This window comes from Orbicella franksi, chromosome 5 (genome assembly GCF_964199315.1).
Source record: "Orbicella franksi chromosome 5, jaOrbFran1.1, whole genome shotgun sequence".
Classification (NCBI taxonomy): Eukaryota; Metazoa; Cnidaria; class Anthozoa; order Scleractinia; family Merulinidae; genus Orbicella; species Orbicella franksi.
The window spans coordinates 24,237,291-24,255,423 of record NC_138149.1 but is presented as its reverse complement, the minus strand read 5'-3'; the positions used below and the strand labels follow the sequence as shown (position 1 = coordinate 24,255,423).

At 40.8% G+C, this 18,133-nt stretch overlaps 3 protein-coding genes across 3 annotated transcripts in view; 2 read left to right on the top strand and 1 right to left on the bottom strand.

The window, feature by feature from the left end:
• The window catches only part of LOC145487105 (QRFP-like peptide receptor), a 166,450-nt gene that overhangs the window by 137,122 nt on the left and 11,195 nt on the right, over positions 1-18,133 (top strand). The gene's annotated exons all lie outside the window — the stretch shown is intronic.
• LOC145487107 (polycomb complex protein BMI-1-like) lies at positions 3,097-14,205 on the top strand. Its single transcript, XM_081465827.1, has 10 exons — positions 3,097-3,144; positions 5,081-5,286; positions 5,903-5,999; positions 7,160-7,215; positions 10,006-10,068; positions 10,292-10,385; positions 10,902-10,929; positions 11,659-11,757; positions 12,403-12,486; positions 12,857-14,205. The coding sequence occupies exons 2-10, from the start codon at positions 5,178-5,180 to the stop codon at positions 13,172-13,174; spliced, it is 948 nt and encodes a 315-aa protein (XP_081321953.1). The 5' UTR covers positions 3,097-3,144; positions 5,081-5,177; the 3' UTR covers positions 13,175-14,205.
• Positions 14,260-18,117, bottom strand: LOC145487102 (beta-3 adrenergic receptor-like). The gene has a single exon (XM_081465822.1). It carries the CDS (start codon positions 15,289-15,291, stop codon positions 14,269-14,271), a length of 1,023 nt encoding a protein of 340 aa, XP_081321948.1. The 5' UTR covers positions 15,292-18,117; the 3' UTR covers positions 14,260-14,268.

Here is an 18,133-nt window from a genome sequence, read left to right as displayed (position 1 = left end):
AAGCGCGGGAAAGCGAATGCGAACGAGTCAGGATTGGTTTTGGTTTTACTTCTGATTGGATCAAAAAGCGGCGCGAATTTTTAAGCCAATCGTGTAGCGTAGCGCAAAACCAATTACTTTCTTCACGATAACTGCAGAAATCCTCGCGGGCTCATTGGCTAACTTTCATTGTCAATAACCGGACAGACACATGAATTTATAATTTATGCGATGCGTCAGTTGCACTACTTTGGCAATGTTATGACGAAATTCATGATCAATAACAGGACAGACGCATGAAAAACTGATGTCAGTTTGTTGATTCGACAATCAAATGAAAACCGCTCTACAAAGCCCACCTTGATATTGTGTAATTTATTTAATTTTCCAAAAGAAATTTTTGCAGAAACCCGAAACGAAATGGATTTTAAGGGGAAGATTTTTGTGTTTACCAACGGCGGAATTCCATGCTGAGTAGAGCTCTGGATTAAAACGGGCTGACATACAAGGCCCTGTCCACTTTTCGCTGGAGGAATTTGAAATCGGAGGTTTCACTCTGGAAACGCATTAAATGTTTTACGTCCACACTGACTACGCCTGAGAAACTGAAAAACGCAGCTTTATTTCTATGGCTAGGCCTACCGTCCACACCAATCCGTCACGCTAACGGAGCTTTTCGAAAACGCTCTTCAAACCGGAGGAGTTTGAAAACGCCGGCTTTGCGTTTTATTGCGGATGGGAAACATTTTGAAAAGGGAGCTTTTCAAAAATGACGAGGTCGGGATAATGATTTTCCTGACCTAGTTTTCCTAAAACACAAATTCAAAATGATGGATGACTGGTGCGTTTTCAAATTTCTCTCGCGTTTGAGACTGATTTAGGCAGGTCAGAGTCACTTGCGGTTACATATGAACATGCTAACTCATTGAAACAAAATCTAGCTGGGTCAGTCCAGTGACGCGGAAAAAAACATTTTTCAGGGGTTAACAGGTGATGAGGCTACGACTGAGGCGCTCTGTTTTGGACTGTTTTAGTTTCACGTATTTGCTCACAATTAATAGCCTAGATCACAGACGCAACCTACTGCGTGTTCCGTCTGCAAATTACGATAAACAGCATTACTGAGTGGAAAGAGAGAATGCCGGGAACAACAGTATTGGTGAATTTATACATCAAAGTTTCCGGTCTGTCACTAAGGGCCTGATTACATGGCGAATTTCAGCCCGGCTAGGGGAGCTGATATTTTGTTGTGATTACATAACGAATTTCAGCCCAGGCTGAAATATTAGCCTTGGCGCCAAGTATGAAATTGTGTGCGAAAAGTCTCCAGAAAATCAAAATGGCGCCGAGAACACGAATCGTGAAAATAGGCGCATTGCTTCTCTCCTAGTTTGACCTTTTGTTGGCGCTCAATTTTTAACTTTTGGGATAGTAACACCCTACAATGATGATGGAACTGAAACGAAACCTGTCTCTTAGCCAGAAAGACGTATTTGCATAAAAAGAAAATATGTCCTCATCAAGCTTGCCGAGTTCATGGCTTCCTTGACAGCCTCGTGCTGTTTAACCTTGTCTCGATGTTTTTATATTCCATCTAAGCTTTAAAATTAGAGAGATTCTCTATTTTATCGCCTTTGTTCCACTGAGATCGCTTCTATTTAGTAGCGGCAGCCATCTTACTTCCTGCTTTTCAGCCCGGGCTGAAATTCCGTTTCGATTACATGGGATTTTTTCAGACTTTTTCGCCCGTTTGCCTGGGCTGAATTGCGGCCCGGGCTGAATCCTTCTCCATGTAATCGCCAATTTGATTTCATGAGAATTTGTTTCAGAAGCCGGGCTGAAATTTCAGCCCGGGCTTAAATTCGCCATGTAATCAGGCCCTATAGCCTGGTTTTCACTAGCGACGCAAGCACAAGCGCAACACAAGGACAAACTGAGGCACAATAATTCATATTTCACCGTGAAAACGGCCTTGACGCAGGGATAAGCACAAGCGCAAGCACAGGGTTCAAAATGTTTCCTCTTTCTTGTGCTGGCGCTTATGCTTGCGTTTGCGCTGCAACAAGTGAAAACGAAATAGCGCTCAGGCATAACACAAGCCAAAGGATATTTACCACGCGTGGTTATGTTTGGTCAATGAAAACACTGGATCCAGAATACCTCGCGCCTAAACAGTTTTCCAAAATGGCGGTTCGGATGATTTTGCTTGTGCTTGTGTCTGCGTCCAATTTGGTTTCCACTAGGGTCATCCCTATTACTTGCGTTTTTGCTTGCGCTTGTGCTTGCGTCGCAATTGAAAACCAATCTTAAGCCTTGAGAAGTCAAAGGACCTCTCTTGGGCGCAGCCATATATAGGGAACCTCAATATGGGGATTTCCCCTCCCCCCCCCGGTTCTTTCTTCATGTTTTCTCCGTCGTATTACATACATTTATTACATGGCTAGCTCCGTGAGCGGGCAGGATGAACCGAATCCTGCAGTGAGATTGGCTGCCCAAGAGGCGCCATCTTGCCCGCTCGGGACTACTCGCTGTGTCTCGCATTAAAATAGTGCTCTTTTTTCCGTACTGAATAAATACTTTATTGACCAAGCTTGTTCGGTCAAGATGGCTGGATATTGGCCTAGTGCATTCACATTCACTTCTTCTCTGAGCGATGTACTTTTGATTAAACAAACACGCAGAAAAACATTTCTAAAGTTCCAAATGAACGCTGATGATCCGATCGATAAATCACTATCTCATTTGAAGCCAAAAAATATATTTGTTTCCTGTAAATTAATTTACGGGCACGTTATCATGAAACAGAGTAAGCTGCGATCAGGAGTTTCGGCGAACGGTTGGAGGGAAAAAACAGTTCGCCGAGAAAGAATCGTGTGATCGCAGGCTAAAAGCAGAGTGGCATTTGAGTTTGAAAGGAACGCAATTAATATCCTTTCCCTAGAACCTATTAATTTATTTTTGTTGTTGTTGTTGTTGTTGTTTTAGGGTTTTAATTTTGTGCCAGGTAACTTCAGCAAACATTATATTTAAGCGGTCATTTTCCTTTGTTTTGGCCTCGAGGGAAACTGGGGCTGGAGTCACGTGACCCGTACATTGAATAATAGACAACGTGAAAATCTCTTCGGACGATGTGTTTCAGAGAGTGAATGTCATCTGGAATATGAGGTAATTCGCCCGTATCGTAGATTTATTTAGCGTTGATTTGTTGCTATTCGTTAGATAACAAACTTGTTTTGTCACAGACAAACGATGGCTGTGAGTTTGCGGCGAATTTCGTCGTAGCGTTTCGTTTGAATTTTCCGCGGAATTAGGATAACATCGTACATATTTTCAGAGGCTTATTAACTGCCAAACGTGACCATTTAAGCATATCGCCCGAGAGTTTTATTGTGATAAATTTACATAGCAGACGTGTTACATGTTTGTCTGGCTCAGGTAACCTTACAGATCTTCTCTGGGTTTTCTGATTTTCTGATCAATTTTCTGTGAAAATAGAGTCAACAGATCTTGTGAAACAATTAAACAACCGGTGCCGTGTGCGTTCGGCCGATTTCAAAATTTTCGTTACACAACATTTCTACATGACTTACATAACAAGTATTTGGACTTATCAGTACATTTTTCGAATTCATCTTTCCAAACGGGGTTACACATTTCCTCTTTCTTCAAACTGTTCAATAGAATATAACTTGTTGTAACAGAAAATTCAAGTCTTAAATCACGGAAGGTTCGCCTCGTGCCAAAATTAAACATGATCTCTAAAGAATTGGACATCAAATTATAATATATTAAGTAAAATACCGATATCGTATTTATCGAAGAAAGGAATGAAATCTTTGCTTCGTAACTCTAGAAAATTCTTCAGCTGTTATCGCAATTTGTTCAGAGTACGTTTTTACTGGCCGTAGGAAGGTCAAAAATCGTTATTTCAGTATTATACCAAAAAGTTTCCTCAAGCCGTAATTTTGAGTTATACAGCGGGTTACAATGGATTGTCAAAATCTCGTCAAGCGCGACAAACATAAACAAGTCGTAATTCCAACGTTGCTTTAATATTTCGTTTAATAAATGCCGATGTTGTCCTTGTAAATTTGTGAGGTCAAGATAGAAAAGGAAATTTATTTTTTCACATATGCCGTGCAAAGTCCGAAAAGGATTGAATCAAAGCATCGAACCAAACAGTCTGTGTGACAACAGCTTGCGGTAATGTTTAGTATATTCGTTGCCCACGCGTTTCTAGATTTGTCGTCCACGAATAAAAATTAAACCTGAAGCTTATAAAGGAAAAAGTAAGTAAATGTACGTAGTTGTCTAGATAACACCACAACGTACTGGGCCAAACTGTCCGCTGGGGAACCCCTTCTTTGATACCCAGAGCCGTAAAGACGGTGAAACCAGGAAAGAAATGGACAAGTCTTCATAAAGACCCTTAATTTCTTCCTTAGGCAGTTTTGATTCAATTTTTAATCTGACTGCTTTCGCGAGTGTCACTGTAGGATTTAAGCAGTACAGCAGTGCTTTCACTTGTCAAATACCTCTAATGTTAGCGGACTTACATCTGGTACTTTTCAACGCTTAGATCATTTGCCTCTTTTTCTCATTTTGGTTATTTTCGCCAATCGGCTTGGGTGATACTCACTCGCAGTCGGGTTCTTTACGCTTGCTCAAAATCGTAAGCAGAACTGACCATATCAGAGCATCGAACATTTCAACAAAACAAAAGAAACCTTTTGAACTAGCCACACCGTTTCATGAAAGTAGAAAGTGAATGTTTATATCTATGCGTTAAGTTGGAATTCACGAGATTTTGTTCCCCTAGGCCAGACGATGTTTCTTGTCTCAGATAAAAAAAGTTATCATTAAAATTGTTCTCTGACAATAAAATATTAGAATTCATGCAAAGTGGAAAATTGCAACCATTCGCAGAAATTTTAATCCGTGACTGAGAGTAATGTGGAATCGATATCTAGAAAACGCGTTTTGCAAGTAAAATTTCAAGTTCATCGGATAGCATTATCGGCTAGTCAAACCAATCCACTATTTGCATAATTTCCAAGACGTTTGAAAACTGTCCTCGCTGACAATTTGCATCCGTTTTCAGCTTTCCGCTTCAAGCATAGCGTGAGAGAGAGCAACCCCGGAAGTCGTCAATTTCCTCGTTGGAGCCGAGCGCGCAACTCAGCGTTGCTCTCGCTAACATGTCACTTCTCCGGATGCCTCTTGAGGAGTTGAATCCTCACATTATGTGTGCATTATGTGCTGGGTACCTTGTAGACGCTACGACGATTATCGAATGCCTACATTCTTGTAAGTAGAAGTTGTACTTTTATTTACAGCATATGGACTTCAAATCGCTTGTGCGTTGACGACTTATTGTGTTCTCGAACTGGTTTCGAACTGGCTTCACCTTGTCTCGGGCCAGCGAAATTAACGAAGAGGAATCGTTTAACGTGTAAACAGACAATGACTTCGCTTCTCGTAAAGTTATCTTGAAAGTAAGTTTTCACCGCAAGCAATTCAAGCCGTTTTAATGGCTGATAAAACAGAGTTCGGCGTTAAAGACATAAATAAGGTATTATGATTATCATTGTTAGATATATATAATTCCAACTGTTGGATATCTGTTCACTGTACTTACTCAGACTGGATTTAAAATGGTTATTGGTAGAACCTGAATACAGATCCTTCGGTAACATGACTGTGTGCGATTTACAGTTGCGTAATTTCTCAAACTTTCCGGTGGTTTTTGATTTCTTGTAAATAGTTTTTGATTCGGAGAATCAAGCGTTATGTAATTTTTCCCTTGTCTAAGTCTCTCAACAGATCAAATGGATTCTTTAATCTTTGAAAGCCGGAGCAACTTTGTTTACAATTGCTTACACTTATAATGGCGCGTAATCGCATGTTCTCTTTTTCGATTTAGTTTGTCGTAGCTGTATTGTGAAGTATCTTCAAACATCTTATCACTGCCCTGTTTGTGATGTTGAAGTACACAAGACTAAACCCCTGCTGCATATTAGGTGAGTGTTCTAAAGAAATAACTCCTCATTTAAGAGTCGCTTTTGTTCCTCTTTCATACAACACTACTAGAAATGTATGCAAATTTGAAAGAAACTGCTCATATGTCTATTCAAATATTGTTGAAACAATTGTGAATATATATATCTTATTAGATGTTTTTGTGTGTAGTATATGGCTGTATATTTTTACGAGTTGTGCCGTACGGGCTCGTCAAAATACAAACAACGAGTGAAAATATACGGCGATACTACACACCAAAAACATCTAATAAGAGATTTATTATCCAACTGCTGTAGTCAATAAATTTATCATTGAAAGAGGGAGAGTGTGACAGTTTCGCGTGCGCGCGCCGACCTGTACTGCAAATAGGTTTTCTACGGTACAAATACGGCAAACAGGTTTTCTACTGTACAATATCACTGTATATTTGTACTGTTATTTGGACGGTATTCGCTGCAGTTGGATAATAAATTTTGTTATCGGTCGTTTTCTCGCGAAATACTTGTAACAATAACAACGAGTTACATAAAGTCGTCAATTTCCAGTAACAAACTTCCTCAACACCTCCGAGAGGCCCCAAAATCTCAATCGTAAATATCTTACTGCCAAATATACTTCCAAATATGATAAACTTCTTCAACCCTGAGAGAGACCCCCAAATCTAACACATAAATTTCATGCTGGAAATTTACTTTCCCACATAATTTAAGCCTAAATAACTTCTCCCGTTAGTAAGCCTTCTGTTGTACACCTTACTGTACCCAAGCTCGCGTCTTTATTTCTACGGTTAGACCTACCGTCCACACTAATCCGTCACGAAAACGGAGCTTCTCGAGAACACTTTTCGAAAGCACTCTTCAAACCGGAGAAATCTGAAAACGGCGGCTTTTCGTTTTCGTGTGGAGGAAGAACATTTCAAAAACGGAGCTTTTCGAAATGATGACGTCACGATAATTGCGTGACTTCCCTGACAGAGTTTTCCTCAAACACAAATCCAAAATGGCCGGTGGTTGTTGCGTTTGTAAATTCCTTCGGCGTATAGTGTGGACGGGGCCTGAGTCTATTTACCAGTTGAATATCTACGGTGCGACTAAACTTGCTCTCAATTTGTGATTCATAATACAAAATTCCCCTTTTCTCTCTCAACACGCCCTTGCAGACCTGACCGGCCTCTTCAAGATATCGTCAACAAACTTGTTCCAGGTTTAGTATACGGTAAGTTATATAACAAGAAAAAAAACTGCAATAACTGTCCCAGTGAGAAGACAGACATCGGAGAAGACAAGAAAGAGTGGAAACAGTGCTCGTCCTGACACTCCGTGGACAGTCCGGGATCGTTATCAGATTTGATAACCTCGACCAAAACAAACCATTAACCAATCGCTGCGCAAATTTTCGTTCACGTGACATTATTTGGTAGCAACAGTGTATAATTCAATATGGCGGTCGACGGGGCGCTGCGATGAAAGGAGTTACTTTTTTCACAACATCACAATGCAATTTCATTTAATTGTAATTGTATGTTTGCTTCGCAATAGGTTACTGGATTATGGAATAGAAACAGAGATGTATGGAAGAAAACTGTCTTTGTCCAAAAGCTACAGCGAAAAGTTTCATTCTCAGATAGACACCGTATAATATTTGTTCCGAGTAAAAACACACGAAGGTAGACAACAGTTATTCTGTTCACAAAAGCGTTGTTTATTGATACTAATATGATAGCTTCTATTTTCACTCAGGCTTCATTTTCTTGGTAGTTGGCGAAGCTGGCTGTTCAACAGTCTGTATAAAATATAAACGAAACACTAAGAGTAAATACATCTTGAGTTCACAAATTGACACTGAACAAGTTGCTTCTATATTCCAAGCGGAGAGCTGTAACTGAATTTCGTTCAATTTGCATGAGCGAAGCGTGGTTAGGACCGAAACATCTCCTACTATGATTCATTACTATGAAATGGAAATAACAGTATGGGAACAGTTCGCGACCCTCTCTCTGTCGACTCTCTGTCCAGATATACTGAAGATAGAATAGCTTACCTCGATGGCCATATCCCATCCCACGCCTAATTTCATTTCTGCGATTGCTAATTCAATCCCCTCTGCCGTATTGTACATTTCGTTTCCATCTTTGATGCACTGGAGTTCTCTTTGTCGTTGTGGGCTCGCCTGATATGGTTCTGGCACAACAACAAAAATATAGCAGGTATATTTACTTAAATTGGTGATACACCTCCGTTCCGTGGAATGGGTACATGCAACACTTTATGTCGTGAGATGTGACAGTAAACTGGGAAGTCTTGGCATTTCCGGAAAAAAATTGTTTTAGTTGTAGATCAGTAGTCTATTGTTGTGCATTCGGTGATATGGAAAAACGCTTTTAATGACCGATTCATATAAAAGAAACTATAATTCAAGTAATGTGTTTTCGTACCATAGTTCACTCGCTAAATCCAACAATAAGCTTCATTATATAACGACTGGTGTGCCAGAAAACTGACCTAGTTTGGCCGGCATTTCCGGAAAATATTTCAGGACCGCGAGTTGTTGAAACTGACTCTAAAATATAGGCAACTTACCCTTTAACGTGATTGTCGGTTTTCCCGCAATCCGAAAGGTGTTTTAGTTCCCTGTTTATGAAGTATTGCACCCGGCCTATCTGTCTTCCAGCAACTTCTCTCAAAGTGTAATTTTTCTCAGCGCTCTTGGATACCAGACTGTGGCACGTCTAGAAGTGTCTCGGGTATTTCTCTAATTTCCGGCAAAACACAACGAAGTGCGAACGAGTCTTTGTTTCCAATTTTCAGGAAGGACATGAAAAGGAGTTCCTTCTGGCCCCTTGATTTTGACCTCATGGTAACCCTTCAAAAGAAAATAAACAACTAATGTTAGATTCGCAAGTGGTTTCCCAACCACCTGGACTGCCGTACCATGAATCGAGCGACTCACTAAGAGCTATATTCTTTTCTGAAGGGGCTTAGATGATTTATGTAAGTTACTTTTACGTAGCCCTTGATTTTGCCACCAGTAATTCTTAAAGTTGAATGGTGCGTGTCTGTCAGGCCTAAAAGGAACGAAAATTTTATGCTGCAAAACTCGACAACAATAAACCTACCCTATGTAATGACCAAGCTATATCCACAAAATCGACATAAATTTGCTATTTTGATTCTATGGGTACCAGCATCCGCCATCTCAATACCTAGGAACATATCGATTACAGCTGTAAATATGGCCGCCGTTACGAACAACACATCGCAAATCAAAATACCCCCGTGCACTTTTTTCACAGATCGTGCACAACACTAAAAACACGTTAAATCCCAAGAATATGGCGTGAAGATTAACGACATATTTTTTGCAATTTTCGCAAAAATCTCCAGGTAACTTAAATCTAATGACAAAATGAAAACATACCTGGTTTGGATGGAAAATTGCAAGCGCTGTTTCACTTTACGAGTAGCATTTTACATCGTTTACGCTGGTCTTCAACCGCCATCTTCAAAACACGTGAGGCTCCTTCTTTTCTGGTAATTATCGAATAGAATTATGGGTAAATTACCCGAGTATAATCGAACAAATAACGAGCAAAGCGAAGTGAATACGAAAATTCCCGGTTTTTTGAAATGGCCGCCATGTTGTGACGTCACATGGTTATCAAATCTGATAACGATCCCGGACTGGTGGATGTGCCGGCCTAGTCTACAGTCTACAGTTTGACTTGCTTTTAGCAAATGAGATGTGAAGTTGACGTACAATATCATACGAGTTTAACACAGTGAAAAAAAAAATAATATTATTTCGTGGCGATCAAAAATACACGTTTTGTCTTTACTCGGTATTGATCAACTAAACAAAGACACGTAACGCGGATTGATTCCCAGTGAATGATCATATTAAATATAATAACCTGCGGGGCAGAAATTTCCTTTTGAAAGCGAAGTGAACCTCTGTCTCGCCGGCAGAGTAACTATATTTACAAGTGTCTGCTTTGTTCAATTTCAGACGAACTCAGTCGCCGAAAGGAATTCGAAGAAACGTCAGAAAAAGAAAACCCTACAAACATAGGTAAGAATGTTTTGGAGTTCGTAACTGAAATTCAAAAGTACGTCTAAGCCCGAATTTAACCGAGTGGTTAATAAGTCAGTTATCGACCGACTGCCCATGCAACACGGAAGTTGTAAAACCATGTACATTGTAGAACGTATCGTGTAAGAAAAATCGTTCTCTTTGGTTAAGACGCCAAAAATACCGAAATTGTTTGACATTGTTCACGCTTTGAATCTCACAGATGAAACTGAAACAGTGAAGGCTGAGACACAAAAGAGAGACAGCGCCGAGGTGGAGATGGAAGATCCAATATTTATCACGTTGGAATATTACAGGTCAGCACAATCTGTCTTATTTCAGTTCCATTCGCCTTTTGTCTACGCTGGTAAAACTGAAGCCGGCATTTCCTCAGACACTATTTTATTGATTTTGCCGAGTAAACTGACATATCAGGAGGACATCTGTGTGGTATGTAAGAATTTGTATGACTGAGACGCGTTGGCTTCATGGTTAGTGCGCTGGACTCCTGATCAAGTGGTCCAGGTTTGAGCCCTGGCCGTGGACATTGTGTTGTGTTCTTGGGCACAAGACACTTCACTCTCACAGTCCCTCTCTCCACCCAGGTGTATAAATGTGTACCGGCTAGTTTAATGCTCTGGTATGACTCTGCGATGAAGCTAGTGTCCCGATCCAGGCGGAGCAGAAATATTCAAAATGTCTCTCTTGGAACGCGGGGTGTGGGAGTTCCCCTTTCTCCCTGGTCACGACTAACAAAAGGTGTTGGTTAACAAAACGCACTTCAGCTGGTGTATTCCTGTGTTATAAGTTACTGTTTCATTGTATGATTTTAGGAGGAAAAGAAACTGGAATGAACGCCAGGTTTGTATTCTTAATGCTAAGGTTGGTTTGCCAAACCAGTTCATTTGAAAATGTAACTGAGGTGACTTTTTTGTGAAAAAGTGACTTAGCTAGAACCACAGTCGAACCTCCATTTCGGCCACGTCTCTATAACGGCCACCTTTTTTGATCCCGGCGGATGGTCGATACTTTCATCCTCATTTCAATCCCTCTACAACGGCCACCTCTCCACAACGGTAACTGCCAAATAACCTCTCGACAGCGGCCAGTAAATCAACGACTGATGAACAGCCTGAGTGTATGCTAAACCACATTTTTTGCTGTAAAAGGTCACGAGACTTGATCCATACCGCGCGTCGTTGGTCTCCCTGTTTTTGTTTGGTTTCTGTCTTATTGACATATTTTGGAGGTGTTACGTCTGCATATACATGCTACAATAAGCATTTTGTGACGATAAAAATGTTGCAGCCCTGTAAAAAAAAGCAGCTTCATGTTGTACCCTGCCTCCCCATAACGACCATCTCTCTACAGCGGCCACTTTTCTCTGTTCCCAAGGTGTCCGTTGCGGAGAAGTTCGACTGTATTAAAAGTGTTTCTCAAAAAACAAAACGTATTCGGAAATCGAGGCTACCGTTTCTCCATTTTTTGTAAATACACTTCTTTCCCTAGGGGTCCTCTCGGGTTAATAAATTGTTTTGAGATGGCATAGCCGAAAAGACTGGATCAGTGTCACACTCTTTTTCTGTTCAGATCTTCCCGACCCGTTATCTCAGATGTCCGTCTGCAGTGACTGTCAATGTGTTGAAGAAATTCCTTGTCATGAAGTTTGCCATTCCTAATACACATCAGGTAAAACACGGCTAATTATTCCGTCCTTACTGGTTAACCGATTTGCAGACAGACCTAGACGAACCGACCGACCGACCGAACGAACGACCAAACGACGAGCGAACGAACGACGAGCAAACGAACGAAAGACCGATTGATATCTAATGATTAACACTTTAAGTGCCAATCGTACGTTTTCGTACTATGCGGGGTCATGCACTTTGTGCCACTTGTGACGTCATCAATTCAGGCGTCAATAGATATTGTTGATTAGCAGATAACAGAGCTAGGATAGATCCATCCGCATCGCTGTCCGTTTTGGATATCAACGGCATTCTGACGTAGCTCCAAAGTAAAACATTGTAGATTTTGATACCCAATCCTCAGGGATATCTTGCTCCTCGGTACGAAATTTGGTGGAGGCCAATTCAGGGTCGTGGCAGCCAAAACAACTGAGTTAACGGTGAAAAACTGTATTTTTGGAGGAAATTTGCCAGTTGAATGATTAATAAGCTCTTCAGTACTGCGATTTTTTGTTTTCATTTCGTAGGTCCCAGTATTTATTTGTTGACAGTAGAAGATATTCTAGTTCAAATTGAAATAAACACTTTTCAGCTGTGTTGTATTTTGTTTATAACATGAATCAATTTTTGGAAATTTTTTCAGGCCGAACTCGTACGCTCTGACGAACTCCTCGACGACTCACTTACGATGAAAGAAGTCTCACAGATATACGGACTGTACTCGAAAGTAAGATTGGTTCAACCTGTTTTTGCATATATATTAAAAGAGAGCGGATTTTATTGAGAGTAATCCGTAATTGGTTTAGCTCTGCTGTACGAAGCTCTGTGTTTGGTTAAAAACTCGCCCTTCCCACTCAACCCATCAGTTACAAGATCAAACCCAACCTCGCTTTGGTCACGTGCCTTTTCCCGCGTTTGACGCTGGTTGCTTGCATTTGCTTCGTGCGCTCATTGGTTCGTTGCGTCCTTTATGTTTGCTGTGATTGGTCAGTGCGATTGCTTTAGGTTAGTTAATGACGCTCGACTAAAACTGCTCCACAACCTCCATTTTTTTTTTTCCTGGTAGTTAACTGAAATAATTTCCAACTCTGTTGCAGTCCTTTCTAGATTTGCAGTACTCTTTCTTGGACACGTGCCGCGAAGATACAAAACGAAGCTCAGAGAGTGTGAAGGAAGAACCACGAAAAAAATTTAAAACGTGTGAAAAAGAACATAGCGAAACGAAAGGAAAAGACAGTTATACGGTGATAAAAACTGAACCATCTGGTATGGAAGAGAAACAAAAACTAGCCGAGCTGCCAGAGTGCGTGGCGTCAACCGGCGAACAGCACTTTCAAAACTGTGATATTTCTCTCACATTTCCAGAGACTCCTCCAAGTTTTGAACTGGATCCCTGCGAACAGGAGCTTTTGTGAAACAACAGATTGGCTGCTATGTGTTCTTAAGAGGTGGGAAAAGGCGAGACGTGTTCCAATTCCTAAACAAAGGTGTTCCCAAGCGCATCAAGAAAGCTACATAACGAGTGAGATTGTCTCTCCGATGCGGTAACATGAAAGAATACGGTCCCATTATCCTCGTATCCGATTGTTCACTTGTCAGGACAACCTCATGAACATTACATATTGAGAAGTTCAGAAGTCGATTTTTCCCACATTTGCATACTCAGAAGTCTGTCACCAACTCTAAATTCGTGCTCATAAACCTTCGAGAACAGATCGCGTGATCTTAGAGCGAGTGTTGTAAAAACAACGTGAGCTGTACATGTGAGGTGGCAAAGACACGGGAAAGTGGAACTGGGGACGTACCGTATCTCATGAAAAATTATCTATTTATATATTTATAAACAAAAAAAGAAAGCATTGTTCTTAACCACTGATATTTATGTGAGCTTATGTTAAGTTAATATAAACATTTTCTCATGTGACTAATCTGCAAGTAGTCATGATGAGCTGGCCGTATGTCGTGGCTGTACAGAGGAGTTATTAGATAATAACATGAGAGTATAAAATATCATAAAAGGTAAGAGAGTTCATCCCCTCTTCCGGCCGCACTTCCAACGTAATCAAGTTATTTTTGGATATATAGAACCCAGTCCTTTAGCGGATAATGGTACCACGCGCGTTGCGTGGATGTTCTCGTGGAGAATGCAAACGTGTCGAAAGCCGCTCGGATTCTCGTCGCAGGGCGGTGCTTTATTTCCAGACCTTCCTGGGATTTCGAAAACTTGAGTTTTGGCCGACGTTACTAATCGAACCAAATCGAACTCAATCGGGATCAATCGAACTTAACTGATCGAACACCAATCACGCCTGTTCTGAGTTGTGTCACTGTCTTACTATTCAACCTCTCTATCTAATAACCAACATGCACGTGCCAAAAAATAAGACAATAAAATAACCGATAGGCTGTTTCGTGCAAACAGTAATAAGATAATTGAAAATGTTTATAGTGCTGCAAAGAAATAGGACTTGAAAAAGAAAAACAGGATATTTACACCAATGTCATCTTTTTACTTGCTGAAGGAACTCTGGATACGATATCTTTTCCTGACAAACATTCGTTTTACAGTTTCTCGAAACACCCTGTATCTAATGCTGTATATGATTGGATTACTGGCACTGTTGGCGAAGCCAATGAACATGGTTATTATATCTGCAGTTGGTCCACCTGTGGTTTTGCCATGGGCCATTTGCGCAAACAAAAGAAGACAAAATGGCGACCAACAAGCAACGTACGACCCAATAACAATGAATACTGTTAGAGCTCCCTTTTTAGCTGAAGCGTGTGTTCTTATAATCACTCCTGAGTTGCTATTCGCTCTCAGTTGTTTCACTATGAAAGACAATCTTTTGGCCTGTTTAGAAATCTCGACGTAAATCCTGGCGTAGGCGAAGAACATCACTAAAACTGCCACTCCGTATGTGCTGGACACAACTGAGGCAGTGAACAACACGGCGCCTTCGCTGCACAGCCAGTCTTCCTCGAGACATTTTCCGAGGTAAGGAAGAAAGCACTTGTACGAAGTGACGCCAAACAACGGCGGCAGGGCCCATGCAGTGGAGTATATCCACAAAATTAGGCAAATTGCTCGAACCCTTTTCTTGGTAACTATCATATATAGCGGACAAGATATTGCAATGTAGCGGTCAACGGATAATAAAGCTAGGTGCGTTATGGACGAAATACAGAAGGAAAAGTTTCCAAAAGCGTTCACCTTTCCCCAAAGATGTCCACACCGCCATTTTCCTGCTACGACACTGTCAATGGCGCATGGCATAACCAGCAAGCCCACCAAGAGATCTGCCACGGCTAATGAAATGACAGCTTGGTTGTTGGCCATAATTTTCAGTGCATTAATCTTTGCCAGTGCCCCGATCACAAAAGCGTTTCCTATAATTGTTGCTACGTCGACGATGATCAGGAGTACGGCTGTCATAATTACAGCGCTTGCAGGCCATGTTGAAGTAACCAAGTCAAAGTCGTCTTTGGCAGGATGTTCGGAGCTTGAGTGGTTGGTGAGAGTTCCAGACATTTTCACTGAGGTGCAGTTAAACCAGTAGCAAGCGATGTCAAGATGTTTGTTCTAGTCTCGAAGATCGGCACTTTCAGCACTTTGCACTCCACGACGTTTTGAAAGCAATGATGAACAACGCCGCATATTCTAAACACTATTGTCCAGTATGTTACATAACCGTCGAAGAAAAGGAAAAAAAAAAATCGCCGCACTCGAGATACCAAATTATTCGATGCTCTAGCAGTAAGTCTTAAGTTTAATCTGCTACGAACACCGACAGTTCTAAAAGTAATTTATAAAGGACGCGAATGCCGACAGATAATAGAAAACTTATATCCGGACCGTAAAGTATATTTGGGTTATTACAGCAGAATTCTCCAGAAATTGCCTCAGCAGAGGGGAAAAAAAGCAGTGTAAGCGAGATTTCATTAAATACTACGGGAATTTAGAAATACTACGGAAATTTAGAAATAATGATTTTCTCTGAGCTAATTTTGCCACCATAGCACGTTCTTCTGCACGTGCTCTTTGAAAATTCCTTGCACGTGAGTAAAAGCTGGAAAACTGTACACGCCGACACAATGAAATTTTCTTTCACCTAATGAAGCATTGTTCGGTATTTGAAAGCCGTGATTTGTCACACTCGCGAGACAAAAAAAATCATGGCGAAGAATTTTGTTTTGAAAGTGAAATGATTGACGACTCGCAAAAAGTAAAAGGTTAGCCATGTCAGACTTATTGCACGATTCGGTGATGAAATCTCTGAAACTATGCACTCACATACAGAACCAATCTTTAAACCACATAACAATGGAATCTCGATTTTTGAACCAATCAGGGGTACGGTCATTCGTCCGGTTCAGTTCGGGTTGAAAGTTAGATTCTGATGTGCTAATTTATTGTCCTGTTCACCCTCGGTTTAGTGCTGATTTTCACCTGGTTCTAAAAAACGAGGATTTAGCGCACAGAACGAAACATTACAGATTTATAGCGTGTCAACGGTTTGAGGATCAAAAGAGTCAAACTGAACAAAAATCGAAGAAATCGTTTGCTTGAAGCGGGCTGGCTCACAAATTTGCCGCAGTTTTCAAGGAGCACGACCAGATCACGTGCGAGTCGAAAGTTCAAGATGTTGTTTTCTTAGGGAGTAAGCGAGTTTTGTTCGCCCTAGGGAGTTAGTGGGTTTTGACCCACGACACGTGACACGTTCTTCTCCAATCGGAAAACGTATTTGAGTCAAAAAATAAGCATTTAATGACTGGCCCTAAGAGAAACAATGAGTCAGTTTTGTTTCCCTGAGACCCTCATTGATGATTAAGGGGAAACAAAACTCCCTGTTTCACCTAACCCTAACCCTAAGTGTTTTCTTATACCCCTAAATAAACAGTAAAACAAACTGCGAAAAAATTTGTTTTACAATAATTGCAGAAATTTTCGCGCGCTCAATGGCAAATTCATTGTCACTAAGCGAACAGACACCTGAATTTCTCGCGTTTTCACTTAATTTTGTCCTTTCTGCCTTTTTGTTGTAAAAAAACAAATTGATGTCAGCTTTCCATGTGTCTGTCCGGTTATTAAACACGAATTTCGTCAGAGCTATTTTGACAATGTTATGACGAAATTCGTGATCAATAACAGGACAGACGCATGAATTTGTTAACTTGACGCCGGCTAACACACAAAAATGCCTCGGTTTCAATGCGCACGACCTGATCACGTGCGAGTCGAGTGCGAAAGAGGCGCGAGTGTGAGTCACGTGCGAGTTTTGACCAATAATACGTGACACCTATTTCAGTCGGAATAGGCATTTGAGTTGGGAGGTATAACAATGTTTATTGCACAATTCAGAAGTGCAAAAGGCGGTCAATCTTCAAATCGCTGACAAGGATTATTTTCTTTATTTTTTTCATTCAGGCTCTTACTAATTTATTTAACTCTGAAAAAAATCTATCACAGCAGGTAGATTTAGTTGTTCTGTTTTCTAGCTAGGTTTTCTCGCCAGACGACTATCAAGGTCAGCACATACTAGGGAACATACTGCAGGAATGTGAAGCCAGGACAAGCCACTTCGTGTGTACGCGTAGAAAGCGTGTTTGACATGTTCCATGAACCGAACACAACTGGCATGGTGCACACGAAGCGGATATTGGTTCATTTCGATTCCATGTTGTAGGGGGAACAGTTTGCCAGAGCAGTGTACGCGATGCGATACTGGAGATTGAGGTTATTTTGTCCCTGCATCATTACTACTAATTTAAACCAAGTGAATTTCATGCAACATGTTGTCCCCGCAACATGCCGAACCTTTCGCAAAAAACGGGCATTTCATAGCTGAAAAATATCTTTTTTTTAGTGCAGGGGAATGGTAGATCACCTTCTCTTACACAGGCTGACACTTTTAGCACAAATTCCAGGTTTCATCTGCTTGTCTGCAGGCTAAGGTTTGCGGTGGGAGTATATTTTTTATGTTTATAGTGTTGTTTTTTTTTTTAAGGGAATTAACAGCTCAAACTAACAACAATACGTACGTGAACGTGATCATTTGTGTTGTAAAAACGAAGCGACGGCAGAACGATATCATTATTTCTTGTTTCTTTTATTATTATTAAAAAAATATGAGATTTCATCCTCTCAATGTTTCCCAGCTCTAGATATTTTCTCGGTGCTTTTCTTAGGGCGTGTATTATTTTCTCGGGTCAAAACAATTTGTTTTCTTTGGCAAACGTCAGGATGGTAGCATTGAGATTTCTTCAAAAGAAAAGGGAAATACTGTATGAATCCACCTTAATAGATTTCCTATTATCTTGCAATCAAGCAGTTACCTGCTTGAATTACAAATCGGGCACAGTACAAAGGAGTG

What these genes read in the sequence shown, in the direction of transcription:
- LOC145487102 (XM_081465822.1), bottom strand. Translation starts at nt 15,291, where the DNA reads ATGTCTGGAACTCTCACCAACCACTCAAGCTCCGAACATCCTGCCAAA.
- LOC145487107 (XM_081465827.1), top strand. Translation starts at nt 5,178, where the DNA reads ATGTCACTTCTCCGGATGCCTCTTGAGGAGTTGAATCCTCACATTATG. An exon ending in AGAAAACCCTACAAACATAG is followed by an intron (nt 10,069 to 10,291) that starts GTAAGAATGTTT and finishes TGAATCTCACAG; the next exon opens with ATGAAACTGAAACAGTGAAG. An exon ending in CCATTCCTAATACACATCAG is followed by an intron (nt 11,758 to 12,402) that starts GTAAAACACGGC and finishes AAATTTTTTCAG; the next exon opens with GCCGAACTCGTACGCTCTGA.